This window comes from Octodon degus, unplaced genomic scaffold, assembly GCF_000260255.1.
Source record: "Octodon degus isolate 3935 unplaced genomic scaffold, OctDeg1.0 scaffold00135, whole genome shotgun sequence".
Classification (NCBI taxonomy): Eukaryota; Metazoa; Chordata; class Mammalia; order Rodentia; family Octodontidae; genus Octodon; species Octodon degus.
The window spans coordinates 5,467,799-5,482,443 of NW_004524711.1; the positions used below are offsets into that span (position 1 = coordinate 5,467,799).

A 14,645-nucleotide genomic window follows, 5' to 3' on the forward strand; every position below is an offset into this window, starting at 1 on the left:
AAAAAAAAAAAAAAAAAAAAGAACCTGGCTTTTGGTGTTTTGTTCTGATCAATTTTAGTTTTTAGAAATAAATATTATCAAGCTTTTGTTCATATTCCTTTACCAACAGACTTTCATCATGTAATTGTAAAACTGTACAAAAGTTACTATGTTTTGTAGAAAAAAATAAAGGCTGTATCATCATTGAACAGATTAAGGAGAGCTTAGTTTGTTAAAACCAAGATATTTGAAAACTGATTCAGGAACTGAGTCATACTTCCTGCTTTGAGACCCAACCACAACGTACACGTACTGGTGTAATAGCATTTTCGTTTTTCCATAAATGGCCCTCTCCAGAGCAAATATAGTTCAACAGGAACCAAACCTGCTGCTTTAGCTATCCAAAGAAGCCAGTGCAAAGAGATGGCCTTCAAGAATCTTACAAGGCCCCTTACAAGACCCAGACATTCGTTTTCATTTTCCCCTAAGGTAGTTAGAAGGAAGAGATATTTAAAGAGGCCAACTCCTAAGGGCAGTAACTTAAAAAAACTTAAAAGGAAATTATTTATGCCTAAACTTACACATTGAGAAAGAAACTAAGATAAAGTTTCAGCAAGTCATAAGTTACATACCTTCCTCCACAATGATACAAAAATAGAATGGAACCTGTCTCATTCTTATAAGAGCCACTATTTTTGTACTGGTCAACAAAGTATTCTTTGCTCTGTTTTTAAACAGATGAAATTTCTTTTTATTATTTATAAAAAATATTCTAGTAGCCTATGTAATTTGAAAAAGACAAATTTCTTTTAAAATATTGACAGTTATTAAACTTTAGTTAAAACACATCTTTATTTATTCAAGCCAAAAAGCAAGCAAGCCAAGGGCTAACGCCTTTTCTGGGAAGCACATTTCTCTGCATTACTATAAGCAACGAGGTCAAGGGCCTCTGGTTTTATAAGCAGGCTGTGCTACATGGCCAGTGTCTTTGGGTGGAAGAGATTTACACCATGAATTTTCAATGCCTGGCAAGCTGCCGACAAAAGGTGAGGAAGAAAGCAGTCCCAATGAAAATAAATGGTGCTTACCTCATCAGCACCATGTGCCTGAAGTTCCTTGTAGAATTTCAGAGAAATACTGACCATCACTTTTGTTTTGTCTCCATTAGGATTTGAAATATGATAGAGGACCCCATCAAAATCTGTGAGGAATGCAAACAAGATTGCTTATCCTGGGAACAGAGAATAATCTAAGTACCCACCTTAGAGTGGACCACAAAGACCTCTGGTAAGAAAGCATGTAAGTAAAATGACATTTATTTCAAATCCATATGGGAAGTCCATCAAAGCGATAGGGTAAAACTGCTCAGCACCCATCTCTCTGGTCTTTTCTGCTGTTAAAAGCTGTTTTTACCTTAACCATAGCACAGTAGTGAATCAACCTTAAAAACTTTTACTACAATACATTTAAACATGCATGAAAGTAGGAAAAACAGTATAAAAAACTTATGATGTGGTTTCAACAATTACCAACATGTGTCCAGTAGTGTTTTACTTACACCCCTTTCCCAGTGGTTTTTTTTTTTTTTTGGGGGGGGGGTCTTTTTGATAAAAGAGGTTTTCTTTAATCAATAGAGCTTCACTATGCAGGTCAGATTGGCTTTGAACTTACTATGCAGTCTCGGATGGCCTTGAACTTACAGTGATGTTCCTGCCTTAGCCTCACGTGTGCTGGGTTTATAGGCATGCATGATCATGCCTGGCTCTAATGATTAATTTTGAAGCAACCCCTAGGACTTCACCCATTTAATTCATAGGAAATAAAGAAAGTCATGTATGTCATGGGCATGTACTACCATGTTTGGCTCAAGAAGATTGTTTTTAGCACACATAACCTCAACACTATTGTCATGCCTAATTCTAAAAACAATTCCTTAATATCACACACTCAGTCAACTGTTCAAATACTCTCTATTCTCTCAAAATTTCTGTCTACATTATCTCACTGGAATTAGGATCCAAACAAGATCTGTGCACAGCATACGGTTATTCATTTATTTATTTAGACAAGAGTTTTGCTATATAGTCAGGCTGGCCGTTAATTCACTACATAGACTAGGCTGGCCTAAAACCTGTGGTGATTCCCTCTGTGTAAGCCTCCTGAATGCTGGGATTACAAGAGCACACCACCACAGCTGGCTGCATATAGTTACCTTTAAAAAAAAAAAAATTATTTTATGTATTTGGTACAGGGTCTCACTATGCAGCTCAGACTCACAGTGACCCTTCTGTTTCAGCCTCCCCAGTGCTGGGATTATAGGCATGCGCCACCATGCCTGGGCTTGGTGGCTGGCTTGGCATGTGGTACCAGGGATCGAACATGGGTCCTTGCGCTTGCCTAGGCAGGCGCTTAGACCACTGAGCTATCTCCACACCTGCATATAATTATCTTTTAAGTGTTGTCTAACCTATATGCCTCTCCCCTTTGGGGCTTTTTCTTCCCGTCCTGACACAGCTAACTGACTCAGTCTATGTACTTTCTCAAGCTTGTTGCTGAGTGACATCATATAGGGATCTGGAAAGGAAATGTGACACTGCTAGTTTTTAGGAGGGGACAGGGATAGTTAAATGGTACTTTAGAGCTGCAGAAGTTTTCTAGGGTCATTTAAGGTGTTGCATTTCATGAAGGGTGGCTATATAATCCAACATAATACGTGAGTTTTACCAATACCCAAATCTTTACAGGAAATAGATAATATAAAAAACCTCTCTGACTTGTCATTTCCAATCTGAGTTCCTTTATACCTTTCTGCAGCTGTTTCTTTATTTCAGAAGCTGCTGATTCACTGATTTCAGCTGTGTGATTCCCAATTTGTTCTGTGTTAGTGTCCTCTGCACTTGTTATAGGTGGGCTTGGGGTCTGAGATTGCATTTTGCTCCTTCTCATTGTCATTTTGTGTAGTACTGTCTTCTGACCTTTGTTGTAGAGCTTTGGTGTAGTTATAACCTTAGCACCTACTAAAATTCACATGCAGATCTACAAAGTTTGAATTTATCCAGCTGTGCCTGGCTTGGGTCTTGTTGCTGTGCTCAGCTCCTTCCTATTGCCGCCCTTGGGAGTGAACCTGTTGTGCCCCTATGGCAAGATGTTCTGCTCCTGGACTAGCTGGGTGGTTCTGTCCCCTACTCTCTCTGCAAGGACTACAGCTGCAAAGTTTCACCCCAGGCCTGTATGTCAGGCCTGAGCTGAGTCTGAAGGGGACAAGGTGGAGTATGGGGGAGAGGAAGTTCTGCCACACACTCACTGGGCCTGGGCTAGGGCTGGATCTGGGGGTCCTGAGAACGCAGCAGAAGTTTTCACTCACTGGGTGGGAATGGGGGTGACTGCGGAGTGGTGGTGGGGATCCTAAGGGGGTGGAAGAGGGTCTCACCAGCACTGCACCTGGGCTTCAACCGGAGAGGTCCTGCTGGTGCAAGGTAGCTGAAAGCTCTCCCACACACTCCCCGGGCCTGGGCTAGGGGTGGACCTAACCTCTCTGACTTGAACAGGGCTATAGCATGTTCATGTTTTCCTACTACAATAAGATGATGGCCACTGGACAATACTACAGTATTTCCACAGTAAAAAGACCTTACTTTGTTCTTTTTTTTTTGGCGTAATTGGGGATTGAACTCAGGCCCTTCTACTGAGCTGTTTCCCCGACCCCTAAAAGACCTTACTTTGTACAACAAAAAAATTCCCCAGAAGTTACACACTTGAACAAACTCAAAGCCAGGTGTCAATGGAATGAATACACGAAATGGTCATCTAAGACCTCAACAGACTTAATCAAAAGCATTTTCCAAAAGGAAACAAGATATGTTACATACATGTACATCACACAAAGCATGTAAACATGTGTTACCTACATGTACTAATAAACTAAAAACAAAGTTTTATTTTGGATTTTGTTTGCTATAGCTTCTCTGAATAGGACTGAGATAAAGACACTTACCTGCAAATGTCACTTCTACTGCTTCCGGTTTGTTTCTGTGAAACAAACAAAAAAGGTCCTTAGTTAAGAAAACTGTATTGCTGCTTGTCCTCAAGGGACTGCTTTATTTAAGACAACCTATTTTCCATAAACCCTAGGCTCACTGCTGAAGAGAATACACAATTCATTTTTTCATATGCCTGAACCTTTGGATTTGCTCAAAGAGAAATACTCAAGACTTTTGATTTTCACCTTCTGATAAATTTCATGCCATGGTCACTGCTCACTTTCAATTCTGAATTCCCAGAGAATACAGTATATGCGAATCACAAAACATTCTCTTTTGTCAATGAATCCTTTGCAGGACAGTAGAGATGAAAATAACACATTAGCCAAAGGAAAACGCCCAGGTATAATGTAGAGTGTTTTTAATTTGCCTAAGTGAAAGGATACTTTGGGCTATAAACGAAGCAGCAAGTTCTGTTCTATTTCAAAGACTATCTCCAGGTCTTTCCTACACAGCTTTCGCTGTTCCTTACACTTCTAAAGCACTTACTCTTCCTCCAAGAAGCTTCTTTGGCTCTACCTTAGTTTTATTTTGAAATCCCAGCTCAGTACTTACAGAGACAGTGTAGCAGAAAATAACACTGTAAAATCACTGACAATGTTCAGGACACTTGTTTTTTAATTTTAGCCTTCTCAATAGGCTTATGTTTCAAGAGAAATTTAACAACCTTATACCTTCATTTTTCTCATCTTTTTATCCATAAAATGGGACAATTCTGATGATCCTATAAACCTCATAAAACTGCTATAAATAAAACAAGAAAATAGACCTGACAGAACTTCTGGGAAGCAATGATGCCTGATATTTTCTAGGCAATTACTGGCTTAACCTGGTGCATGCACTTCTTTTTTGGAGGTTCTTAAGTTCAGGCTGCCTTGAACTTGCAGTGATCCTCCTGCCTCAGCCTCCCAAATGCTGGGATTATAGGCATGCACCACCATGCCTGGTTGCTGCTGAGTTAGTACCTAGAAAGCATGACAGAAGTCCTATGCTATAAATAATGATGGTCAATTAAACTCCCAATGAAAAGCCACTTTACCTACCTCTCTTTTCTCCTTTTCAAGGCCAAGGGCAGTAAACAAATGAACACTTTATTACTTTAGCAGCTAGCTACATATAACTCAAATGATCCTACTTTGTTTTATGGGCTAGCAGACAAGAGGTACACATTTCCACATTTATTTCTATCCAACTTGCTCAAGTCCTAACTACCTATCTTTTACGAGTATGTTCTCTCTGCTGCTTCAACTGTGAGCAGGGTTGCTTGGAAATAATGGAACATTAATATGTTTATGACTGTTAAAAAGCTGATGCAGAAGCAAAGCAATATCCTTCAAGGAAACTAGTCTCTCCTAAGCATACGTTAGTTCTACTAGAAAACAAAACAAAATGACCTATATGAATCACAAAGTTCTACTCACTCCTTCGAAGTCATCTGTCTTTTTTTTTTTTTTTTTTTTCTCTCTCTACTGTATTTTAGGGAAGGGTATACAGGGTTTCAGGGTCTCACTACAAGATCGGACTCGTAGTGATCCACCTGTTTACAGCCTCCCAAGAGCTGGGATTACAGGCATGTGCTACCACACCCAGTCTCAATTGCTGTCTCAGTGCGTCCTGGAGGTGGGGGCGGCGGTGGGGGCAGCATGACAGGCCTGGGGATTGAACTCTGGCCCCTGCATCTGCTTGCAGGTGCTTTAATCCACTGAGCAATTTTGGCCAGCCCCAAAGTCATCCATATGTGACTTACAAAGTGCATGCTGGGTGTCTATTTCTACAAATGGAACTATCAAGTGGTCTTATGGGGAAATCAGACACAACAAATACGTAGACCTAGATGAAATTTTAAATTGCTTCTGAAGGGGCTGGGGAGATGGCTCAGTGGAATAAGTGCTTCCCTGGCAAGTGCAAGGGCCTGAGTTCAATCCCTGGTTCCGCAAAAAAAAAAAAAAAAAATTGCTTCTGGGAACTATAGCCAGAAAACCAAGGAAATAAAGGTCAACAAGCCAGGTGTGGTGGTATACACATATAATTCCAGCACTCAGGGTAGGCCACGGCAAGAGGAGCATTCCAAGTTCGAGAACAGCATGAGCTACAAGTGAGCTCAAGGCTATCCTGAGCTGCATACTGAGACCCTGTCTCAAAGACAATAAATAAATAAACAAACAAAGGCCAACAACCATTCCACACCTCTAGAAAACTCTTGTTTCTAGTAATGTATGGCCTGTTTGCATGAAATACTAAGGATGACCAAGGCAAGGCTAGCTGTGAAGTCAGTTTATAAAAGTCTACAATGGGGCCAGGGAGATGGCTCAGTAGAATAAGCACTTATGCCTGAGTTCAATGCCCGGTTCTGCCAAAAAAATAAAAAAATAAAAATAAAAATAAAAGTCTACATCGCACCACTTCCCAGGTAGCTACATTTTTTTTTTCCTTTAACTTTTAGGCTTAATTCAGTTAAGGAAGAGCTGAGTTTCTCACTCTCTCACTTTATCACATCTGAGAAAAATCAACTACAAATAAAGAACCTTAGGGTTCCAAGATATAAACATCTGATTCCAAACTTTCAACTTTGAGGCATAAAGTAGCCTGAGCAGAGATCTTCACCAGGAAAAGTCACTGAGATTGATTCTATGTGGCTTACTGCCTAACTTATGAATATCTGTCAAAAATACTGTCAGTAATATTTTAGATTACTAGTCATGGCTGCACAAAAGATTCAGAGGAGAAAGGCTGCTAAGGAGAGCATTAGGCCAAAGCAAACTATGAGAAGTCCTCTGGGAGTTAGAGAACTTTATACTCCAACAGGGATACTGTGAAGTGTGAAATAACATTACTAGGATTATCTCTCAATATGTCAGTTCTGGTAAACTAGGTGTTATTGTACTTCCGAGGTTTTAAATCATGGCAAGACTGTTCCAGAGGGAAAATACTACATTTAATAGGCCAAACAGATCAACTTATTTACTCTTCTACAATTTGTTAGAATTTCAGTTCTAGGGAGTATAATTACAGTAAAAGCAAATCTTTCAGAGTTTAAAGACCCAGGGTGAAAACAAATAAATAGACCCAGAGTGATGTGTGTTACTCAACTGTGGTGGAGCTTCACATTCCACTCTGTAAAATGGGAATAAAACACACACTCCACAAGGCTGTCATGAAGCCTGATATGATGTACATAAAGCAAAGTTTTCCAAGCAGTATATCATGACTAAATTACACATATATTGAGATAATGACACACACAGGCACAGACACGGATGGACGGACAGATAGATGGATGGATGGATGGACGGACGGACGGACGGACACACACACACACACACACACACACAAAGCAGTCATGACATGATCTTTAGGCTGGACCATGCAACCAAAAGTGACAAATACGAAAATATGGTTGTGTTTTGTTTGTACTATGTGATAAAAGAGGCTGCAATCACAGTGACAGAAGCCTAGCAATGTCCTTGACACATGGTAGCTTTAATGTTAACACCCTCCCCAGTAATCTCTATGGTCCCCAATGTTTTCTCACTTGTCAATAAGATCTATTTGTCACACAGGTTCATTTTGAAATCAAATGAAATCATGATTAAGCATGTAGCACTGTGCCTGGTTTACAGACAATGACCAAGAAATTAATTTTTCTGTTCTTTAACGGAGTTAGAGGAGACCAGATTTTGAAATTGTGAATGGGACAGATTTGCAAATTGTAGTAGCTTTTAAAATTAGTTGTGGTACAAGAAGAAATAGGACTCTTGTCAGCATCAGATTATTGTTTTTTGGCTTTTTTTGTTTTTTGGTTTTTTTTAGGCTACTTTTCTTTGTGTGTGTGTGTGTGTGTGTGTGTGTGTGGCCAGCTCAGCCCACCAAGGGGCGGAGCTGACTGGCATGCTGGGGGATTGAACCGTGGTCCCTGTGCTTTGCTAAGCTTGTTCTAAGTAGGTGCTTTAGACCACTGAGCCATCTCACCAGCCCCAGCATCAGATTACTGTAATGCCTAGGATCGTAGAAAAAGTCAGGGTTGTTCCTCAAGGTTACAGGTTAGACATCTCAAGATAATGCAACATATTCAATTCATTCAGATGGGATTTCAGGACTATTGTTAAATTCCCTTAGAAAAAAAAGTTTTTCTAAGGAGGCTTCTGGAATACCAAGCAGTCAATAAGACTTCCAGCAACTGTATTATCTAACCTTTTCTTTTTTCTTTAAACTAATTTTGGAGTTTGTCCTGAATATACGCTAGGATCCAACTCCCTACTGCGGGATGTGTGTCCCTCTTCTAGTTATTCATTTTGTTACATTCTGAATTAGAGGAATTAAGAGTTCTGTTCACTCTAAAGGTTTTTTTTTTTTTAATGTATTTTCTTTTTTTTTTTCTTTTTACATTTATTTATTGTGTGTGTGGCTAGCTCAGCCCACCTGGGGGTGGGGCTGGCTGGCATGTGGTGCTGGGGGGATCAAACCGTGGTCCCTGTGCTTTGCCAAGCTTGTTCTAAGTAGGTGCTTTAGACCACTGAGCCATCTCTCCAGCCCCCACTCTAAAGGTTTTCACTCTTAAAATCTTCTGTAAGGCTCCCATCATTCTTTCTGAGCAAAGCCTACAAAGTAGATCATATTGGCTAAGAGGAGTCTGTCTTTCTGCTCAGCCATATCTCAAAATATGGAGAACAAAAAGGTCTAAAAGCTGCCTCACACTGTCAAAAAATTAATAAGCTTCTTTGGAACGCAAAACACTGAAATTAATAGACTGAGCTCCACTAACATCAGTTTAATCTATTGTGGGTCTGGGGCTTCATTTCCAAAGAGGTCCCAAGACAGGCAGCAATGTATAACTAAAACACCCTGTAAAAAAGACCAACTTGGGGCCAGGGAGATGGCTCAGTAGAATAAGCACTTCCCTGGCAAGCTCAAGGGCCTGAGTTCAATCCCCGGTTCTGAAAAAAAAAAAAAAAAAGACCAACTGGATCTTAGCAAGTCAGCCACTATATTCTACTTCTCAATGCTTAACCAATGTCCTAGTTCTGAATCACTGCAAGCCAGTCTGTCTCTCTGAGGACATATGCAACATATTTGGGGACGAGAACAAGGTATCAGCAAGATTTAGTTTATTTCTTTTTCAAATTTCTCCTCCCACAGTTCTCGCCCACCCCAAATGGCACTGCTTATTTACTGAGCTCACTCCCCCTCACATAACTACAGCTCCTCATAATATGCACAGGCGGTGGCGAGGAGCCAGCAGGCATTTAAAATTAACAGCAATTTGCACCTGACAACATTTCCTCAGTTGTGGACTCCAGACTCCAGCTAAGTTGATAGGCTTTCCTTCCAAAGCTGAAAAGGTTCTTGGTGTGTATATGTTAAAAAAAACAAAAAAATTCAATTAATTTTCACATTACTTTTGCTTTGAGGGTTTGCATAAGAATTCCTGAAGGAAAAGGCAGTGTTACTGGTAAGTCCTGTACATGTTATATTCAGTGTTATAGCTTTTTAATCAGTTACACTCTCTTTGAAGGCTGTTGGGAAGACAATTTACTAATAGTTATCCCTTTTGGATGGCTACAATAAGCCACTTCTCAAGAGTGCAGTAGGAAAAAGCTTTACTCAGAAAAGCTTAAACTTTCAATAAGATGTCATAGGCAAAAATCCAGCATGCTGATGTGAGAGACATCATTAAAACAAAAATCAACCTCAAAAGGAAAATTAATGCAACCATATTTTTTTAAGTAACTTTTCTTTTTTGTACTGGGAATCAAACTCAGGACCTTGCACTTGCCAGGCAGGCACTTGTGGAGCTGAGCTACCTCCCCCACCCTTGCAAATGTATTCTTAAGTATATAGCACAAATTACTTTCAAGATTATTTCCTGAGGGCTGGGATGTAGCAGAGTGGTAAAGTGCTTGCCTAGCATGTCCAAGGCTCTGATTCCATCCTTAGCACCTCAAAAAAAGAAAGAAAATGAGACTATCTCATGCTTTCATTTTCAGCAGAGCGTTCTGTAATAATGGAAATACTCTATATCTGTATTATCCAAGCACAGCAGCTAAGAACCACATGTGGCAATGGAGCACTAGAAGTGAGACTAGTGTGACAACTCAATTTTAATTTTACTACACTTTAATTTTTATTTAACTAGCCACTCTGTAGCCGGTGGAAGACGCACTCTGGGAAAGGCTGCTCTGAACTATAATTTCTCCAATCAGTTTATTCTGAGAAGAGCAAAAAGCAGGGAGGAGCTGACCTCTCCTAGCAGGCTCTCATATTGTCAAAGCCTTTCAAACCTCCAGGGTTTCTCCTGCAAGCTACTCCCTTCCTTTCCAGTCTGATCTCCACCCGACCACAGCAATTCTTTTAACTCCTCCCTAACTTTGCTAACAGGCTCTCAGGCCTTTTTCTACTGCTGTCTGGTGCTGAACACAGCAGAATCCCACAGATGTTTATGATGCTCACACCAGTTATCCTTGCTGCAGTTCTGGTGTAGGCATGTGCCTTGATAAACAAAACTTAACTACTTCACTGCTGCCTTAACTTAGTGGTACCATGCCCAGAAATGCAACACTTAAACTCAGAATCACACTTCTGCTGGGTGGATTACTGCAACCCCAGGAAAGCCCTTCTTACTAGGCCCCATATCACGGTCTCTTTTGAAAGATTTTCCAAAATAAATTGCAGCGGGTGTGGTGGCACAAGCCTATAATCCCAGCACTCAGGAGGCTGAGGCAGGAGGATCCTTGGGAGTTCCACCAGCCTAGGTTACAAAAGGCCAGCCTGAATTGCATTGCAAGACCCTGTCTCAAAAAGACAAAATATAATAATAATAGTAATTATTATTATGTGCAACATTATGTTTTGAGCCCATTTATTAAGTCACATTTCACAGGGGAGATGGGTAAGAACAAATTCAACCCACAAGAGTATCTTGCAAAAAATGTCCTGAAAATTCTAGTTTAAGCCTTCTAAAACTTGAGGTTCTACTTTAATCTCCCTGAAACGGTTAGTAGTTTTTTTTTTTCGTTTGTTTTTGTTTTTGTTGAAACAAGGTCTTGTTAGATAGACCAGGCTGTCTTTAAAACCAGCACTTCTCCTGTCTTAGCTGCCTGAGCGCCAGTATCACAGGCAGGTATTTCCCTACCGAGCTATCTGCTCTTTTAAAGTTTTATAAAGAAAAATACAGAACTAAATACAGTTCTGAATAATGTGCCACATTTCTGGAATCACAAGTTATTAAAACACAAATAAATGAGAAAGTACTCCTACGTTAAAAAGGCATGCCTCTACTTGAAAATACACAGCCATTTATCTTGTAGATCAGCTTATAGCCAAGGTCTCATTCTTTGCTAGTCTGGGCTTGAGAATGTATTAACATCAGTTGTGAAAATGCAGAAGTTAATTCAACTTCCTCCTATGTGCTACACTGCTCAAAAAAAAAAAAAAAAAAAAAAAAAGGTACAGAGCAATCACCCAAAATAAAAAGTACAGAGCAATCACCCAAAATAAGACTCTGGGACATTTCACATGAATAATTAAAATGCAAAGAAATTGGTAAGAGAGGCTAAGACAAGAAGTCAGACTAAAATATAAGCACTGCAGTCCTGGCAGGAAAGAGTTCTGTCCACTGCATGCAGTACTTCAAGAAAAAGGCTCTACCTTACAGATAAAAATCTGTGACCCTATACAAAACAGGACATAAAACATGCAACTCCAGTGATGGGTTAACACTGTTTTTTGAATGCCTGCAAGTCACAAATCATTATGACCATTCAGAACTTCCCTCCTACCAACCTCCCTTCTGTAGACCTCCAAGCATTTCTAGTTCCCAGTTGACTAGAAGCAGTTTGCACTTATTTCCTAACTGTGAAACCAAGATGTGAAGCTCCATCCTCACAGATGGGGAAATGAGGCAAAGGGACTAACCACAGGCCGCCAAAAATTAGAAGTTAAAACACAATTGTTTCGCTCGTTTTAAATATATTAGAAAGGCAAAGCAGCTTTGGCAAAGAAGGCTGTCTTTGCATATTTTACAGGAAAGTTGCTTCGGAATATGTCCCAAGCCTATCTTCGAAAAGGCCAAGATTTAAAAAGATTATCTAGGACCTTCACAGATTCTGGTGGCTAAAGTATGCAACTGGGCCGGAATTTTCATTAAAAAAAAAAAGCCAAACAAACCACAGGGCCGGGGTAGATCGGGGCGGTGCAGCACCTGCTTGGCAAGTGTGAGGTCCTGAGTTCAATTACTGGTATCTCCGCCCCCCCATCACAGACTAGACGTTTGTATAAAAATCTAAAATAAAGCATCCAGATGAAGGCTAAAGGGTGGAGGAGCTATAGAGTCACTGAAAAGAGATAAGGAAGGGTGTGGATGGAGGGTTTATTAGCTTTGCTTGAGAAATATATCTAACAAGATGGCCAGTGTTTCTGGCAGTAGGGTTCAGGGAAAGGAAGCTAGAGATTGCTTTTTTGTCTTGAAGACTGGGTGTGCTTTCAGTCTTGCCTCCTGTTCCTTCTAGAAGAGGTGGGGGTGGGAAACAAGAATGTCAGGGGTGATCTGAGGCTGTCTTCTTCCTACCGGCAATCCGGGGAATTCCTGAAAAGTCCTTCCGACCCTATCTAGAAGAGCTCGGAACGGAGCCGGGGAATACAGAGGGGAGTGGTCCCCCTGTCGGCCCAGAAGGTGAGGGGCTTCCTCAGCGCGAGTTCCGGCCCCGGCTGCCCCCACGTCGCACAGGTCTCCGGTCCTCTCGCACGCACGCTCCTGTCCCCTCGCTGCTTCCGTATCCGTCTCGGAGCCTCTCCCCACGCATCTCTGCCCCTCACCCTACAACTACCTCCCACGTCTACCCCGCCACAGGAGTCCCTAACACTTCTCGGGCCCCTCATCTCTCTCCCCCGGGGAGGGGGTGGGTCACACCCGGGACTGGCTAGGGCCAACTCTGCCTCCCCCGCCGCCCCCAGCCCGGGCGCGCGCTCACCCAGCAGCCGCGTTCTCGAACTTGAGCGCGAGCGTCTCCTCGATGATGCGGTTGTTCACCTCCAACAGGATCATGGCGGCGGCTGCCCCGGGCAGGGGAAGGAGAAACAAGGACGGGTGAGGGTAGGCAGAGGAGGGAAGGACGGAGGGAGCGGCCCGCTGCCCCCTGAGGAGGGGCCTGGGTGGGGTAGGAGGTTTAGGGAAGAAGGGAAGAGGGAACGGGGTGGGGAGAAGGGGAAGACGCGCGCTCGCCCGCGCACGCACTGACTGTGAAGACACCCACCACCTGACCGACCTGGCCCCCGAAGCCTGAACCCTCCTGCCGAGCCGCCGCCGCCGCCACTGCCGCCTCACCGACAAGCCTGGTCCCCGCCCAGCCCCCGGCTCTAGCCGGCCACTTCCGGCCTCACACCCACTTCCGCTCGTCTCCCGGACGCGCGGCTCCGCGGCGCTATTTCCGCTCCGACCTCACGAGCACGCGCACGCAGGCGGTGGTGGTGGGGAAACGGAGGCTGAGTTTACGCATGCGTGATTCAACCGCCCCGCCTCTCAACCAACCTCTAGAAGTTCAGTCTTCCTGGGACCTGTCATTCCCCAGGTTTGCCACTGCTGTTCCCTCCGGCTGTCCCGTAGTCCCAACTCCACCCTTCCGGTCTTGTCATTTCACATACCACTTCCGAGCTTGTCCTAATCTCTCAGTGGGATTCTTTGTTTCCAGTTTGTGGATGCCTCTTCCTCTTGCCAAACTCAGGGCACCCCCGTGTATTCTTTTTGCCAGCAAATATTTAATGGGTTCTTGCTCTGTGCTGAGTGAAATAGACAAGGACCTGCCCTCCTAGTGCTTATAGTTTGGTAAATAAAGCAAATGTTTAGTTATAGAATTATTGTTAAAGGAAAATGAAGGACACCAATCAGTGGTCACCTAGGTTACTAGGCAACCTAGTTGCGCCTACTTGGATTCCTGTCTCATCCCATTTCTGTGCCTGGGGAGCTGCCTCCGGTGCTCCTGCCAGGAGAATCTAAACTCATCTTTGTGGATCTTCAACTATCCTTGTGCTTTTCCATTTTCCTTTTTCTAGGGCAACTTTAACTTAGTTGTGTCCCTTCTGTATGCCATGAAATAATTTATTTTTTGTTTGGTGTTGGAAGGGCATGCAAAAACTGAAAAACTCCAGGTCTGCCACCGATACCCAGATATCCTTGTAAAACAGACTTTTTAAAAAAGTTAGTTTTTTACCAAGATGGCGCCGAAGGCAAAGAAGGAAGCCCCTGCCCCTCCCAAAGCTGAAGCCAAAGCAAAAGCTTTGAAGGCCAAAAAGGCCGTGCTGAAAGGCATCCACAGCCACAAAAAGAAGATACGAATGTCGCCCACATTCCGCCGTCCCAAGACGCTGCGGCTCCGGAGGCAGCCCAAATACCCTCGGAAGAGCGCCCCCAGGAGAAACAAGTTTGACCACTATGCCATCATCAAGTTCCCCCTGACCACAGAGTCAGCCATGAAGAAGACTGAGGACAACAACACACTCGTGTTCATTGTGGATGTCAAAGCCAATAAGCACCAAATCAAACAAGCTGTAAAGAAGCTCTATGACATCGATGTTGCCAAGGTCAATACCCTAATCAGGCCTGATGGAGAGAAGAAGGCATATGTTCGACTGGCT

General features: G+C 42.6%; 1 protein-coding gene across 2 annotated transcripts in view; it reads right to left on the reverse strand.

Annotated features, from left to right (window-relative positions):
- The window catches only part of Arpc2 (actin related protein 2/3 complex subunit 2), a 37,396-nt gene extending 23,965 nt beyond the window's left edge, over positions 1–13,431 (reverse strand). The window contains exons 1-4 of one of the 2 annotated variants that reach the window (XM_004641344.3): positions 13,280–13,431; positions 12,986–13,067; positions 3,974–4,008; positions 1,068–1,180 (exon numbers count right to left, since the gene is read on the reverse strand). In XM_004641344.3, coding sequence (XP_004641401.1) covers positions 1,068–1,180; positions 3,974–4,008; positions 12,986–13,059 — 222 coding nt within the window. In that variant the 5' untranslated portion in view covers positions 13,060–13,067; positions 13,280–13,431. Of the gene's footprint in view, positions 1–1,067; positions 1,181–3,973; positions 4,009–12,985; positions 13,068–13,267 lie in introns of both variants that reach the window. The other variant, XM_023701403.1, reaches the window with a different exon arrangement.
- Between the last annotated feature and the right edge of the window lie 1,214 nt (positions 13,432–14,645).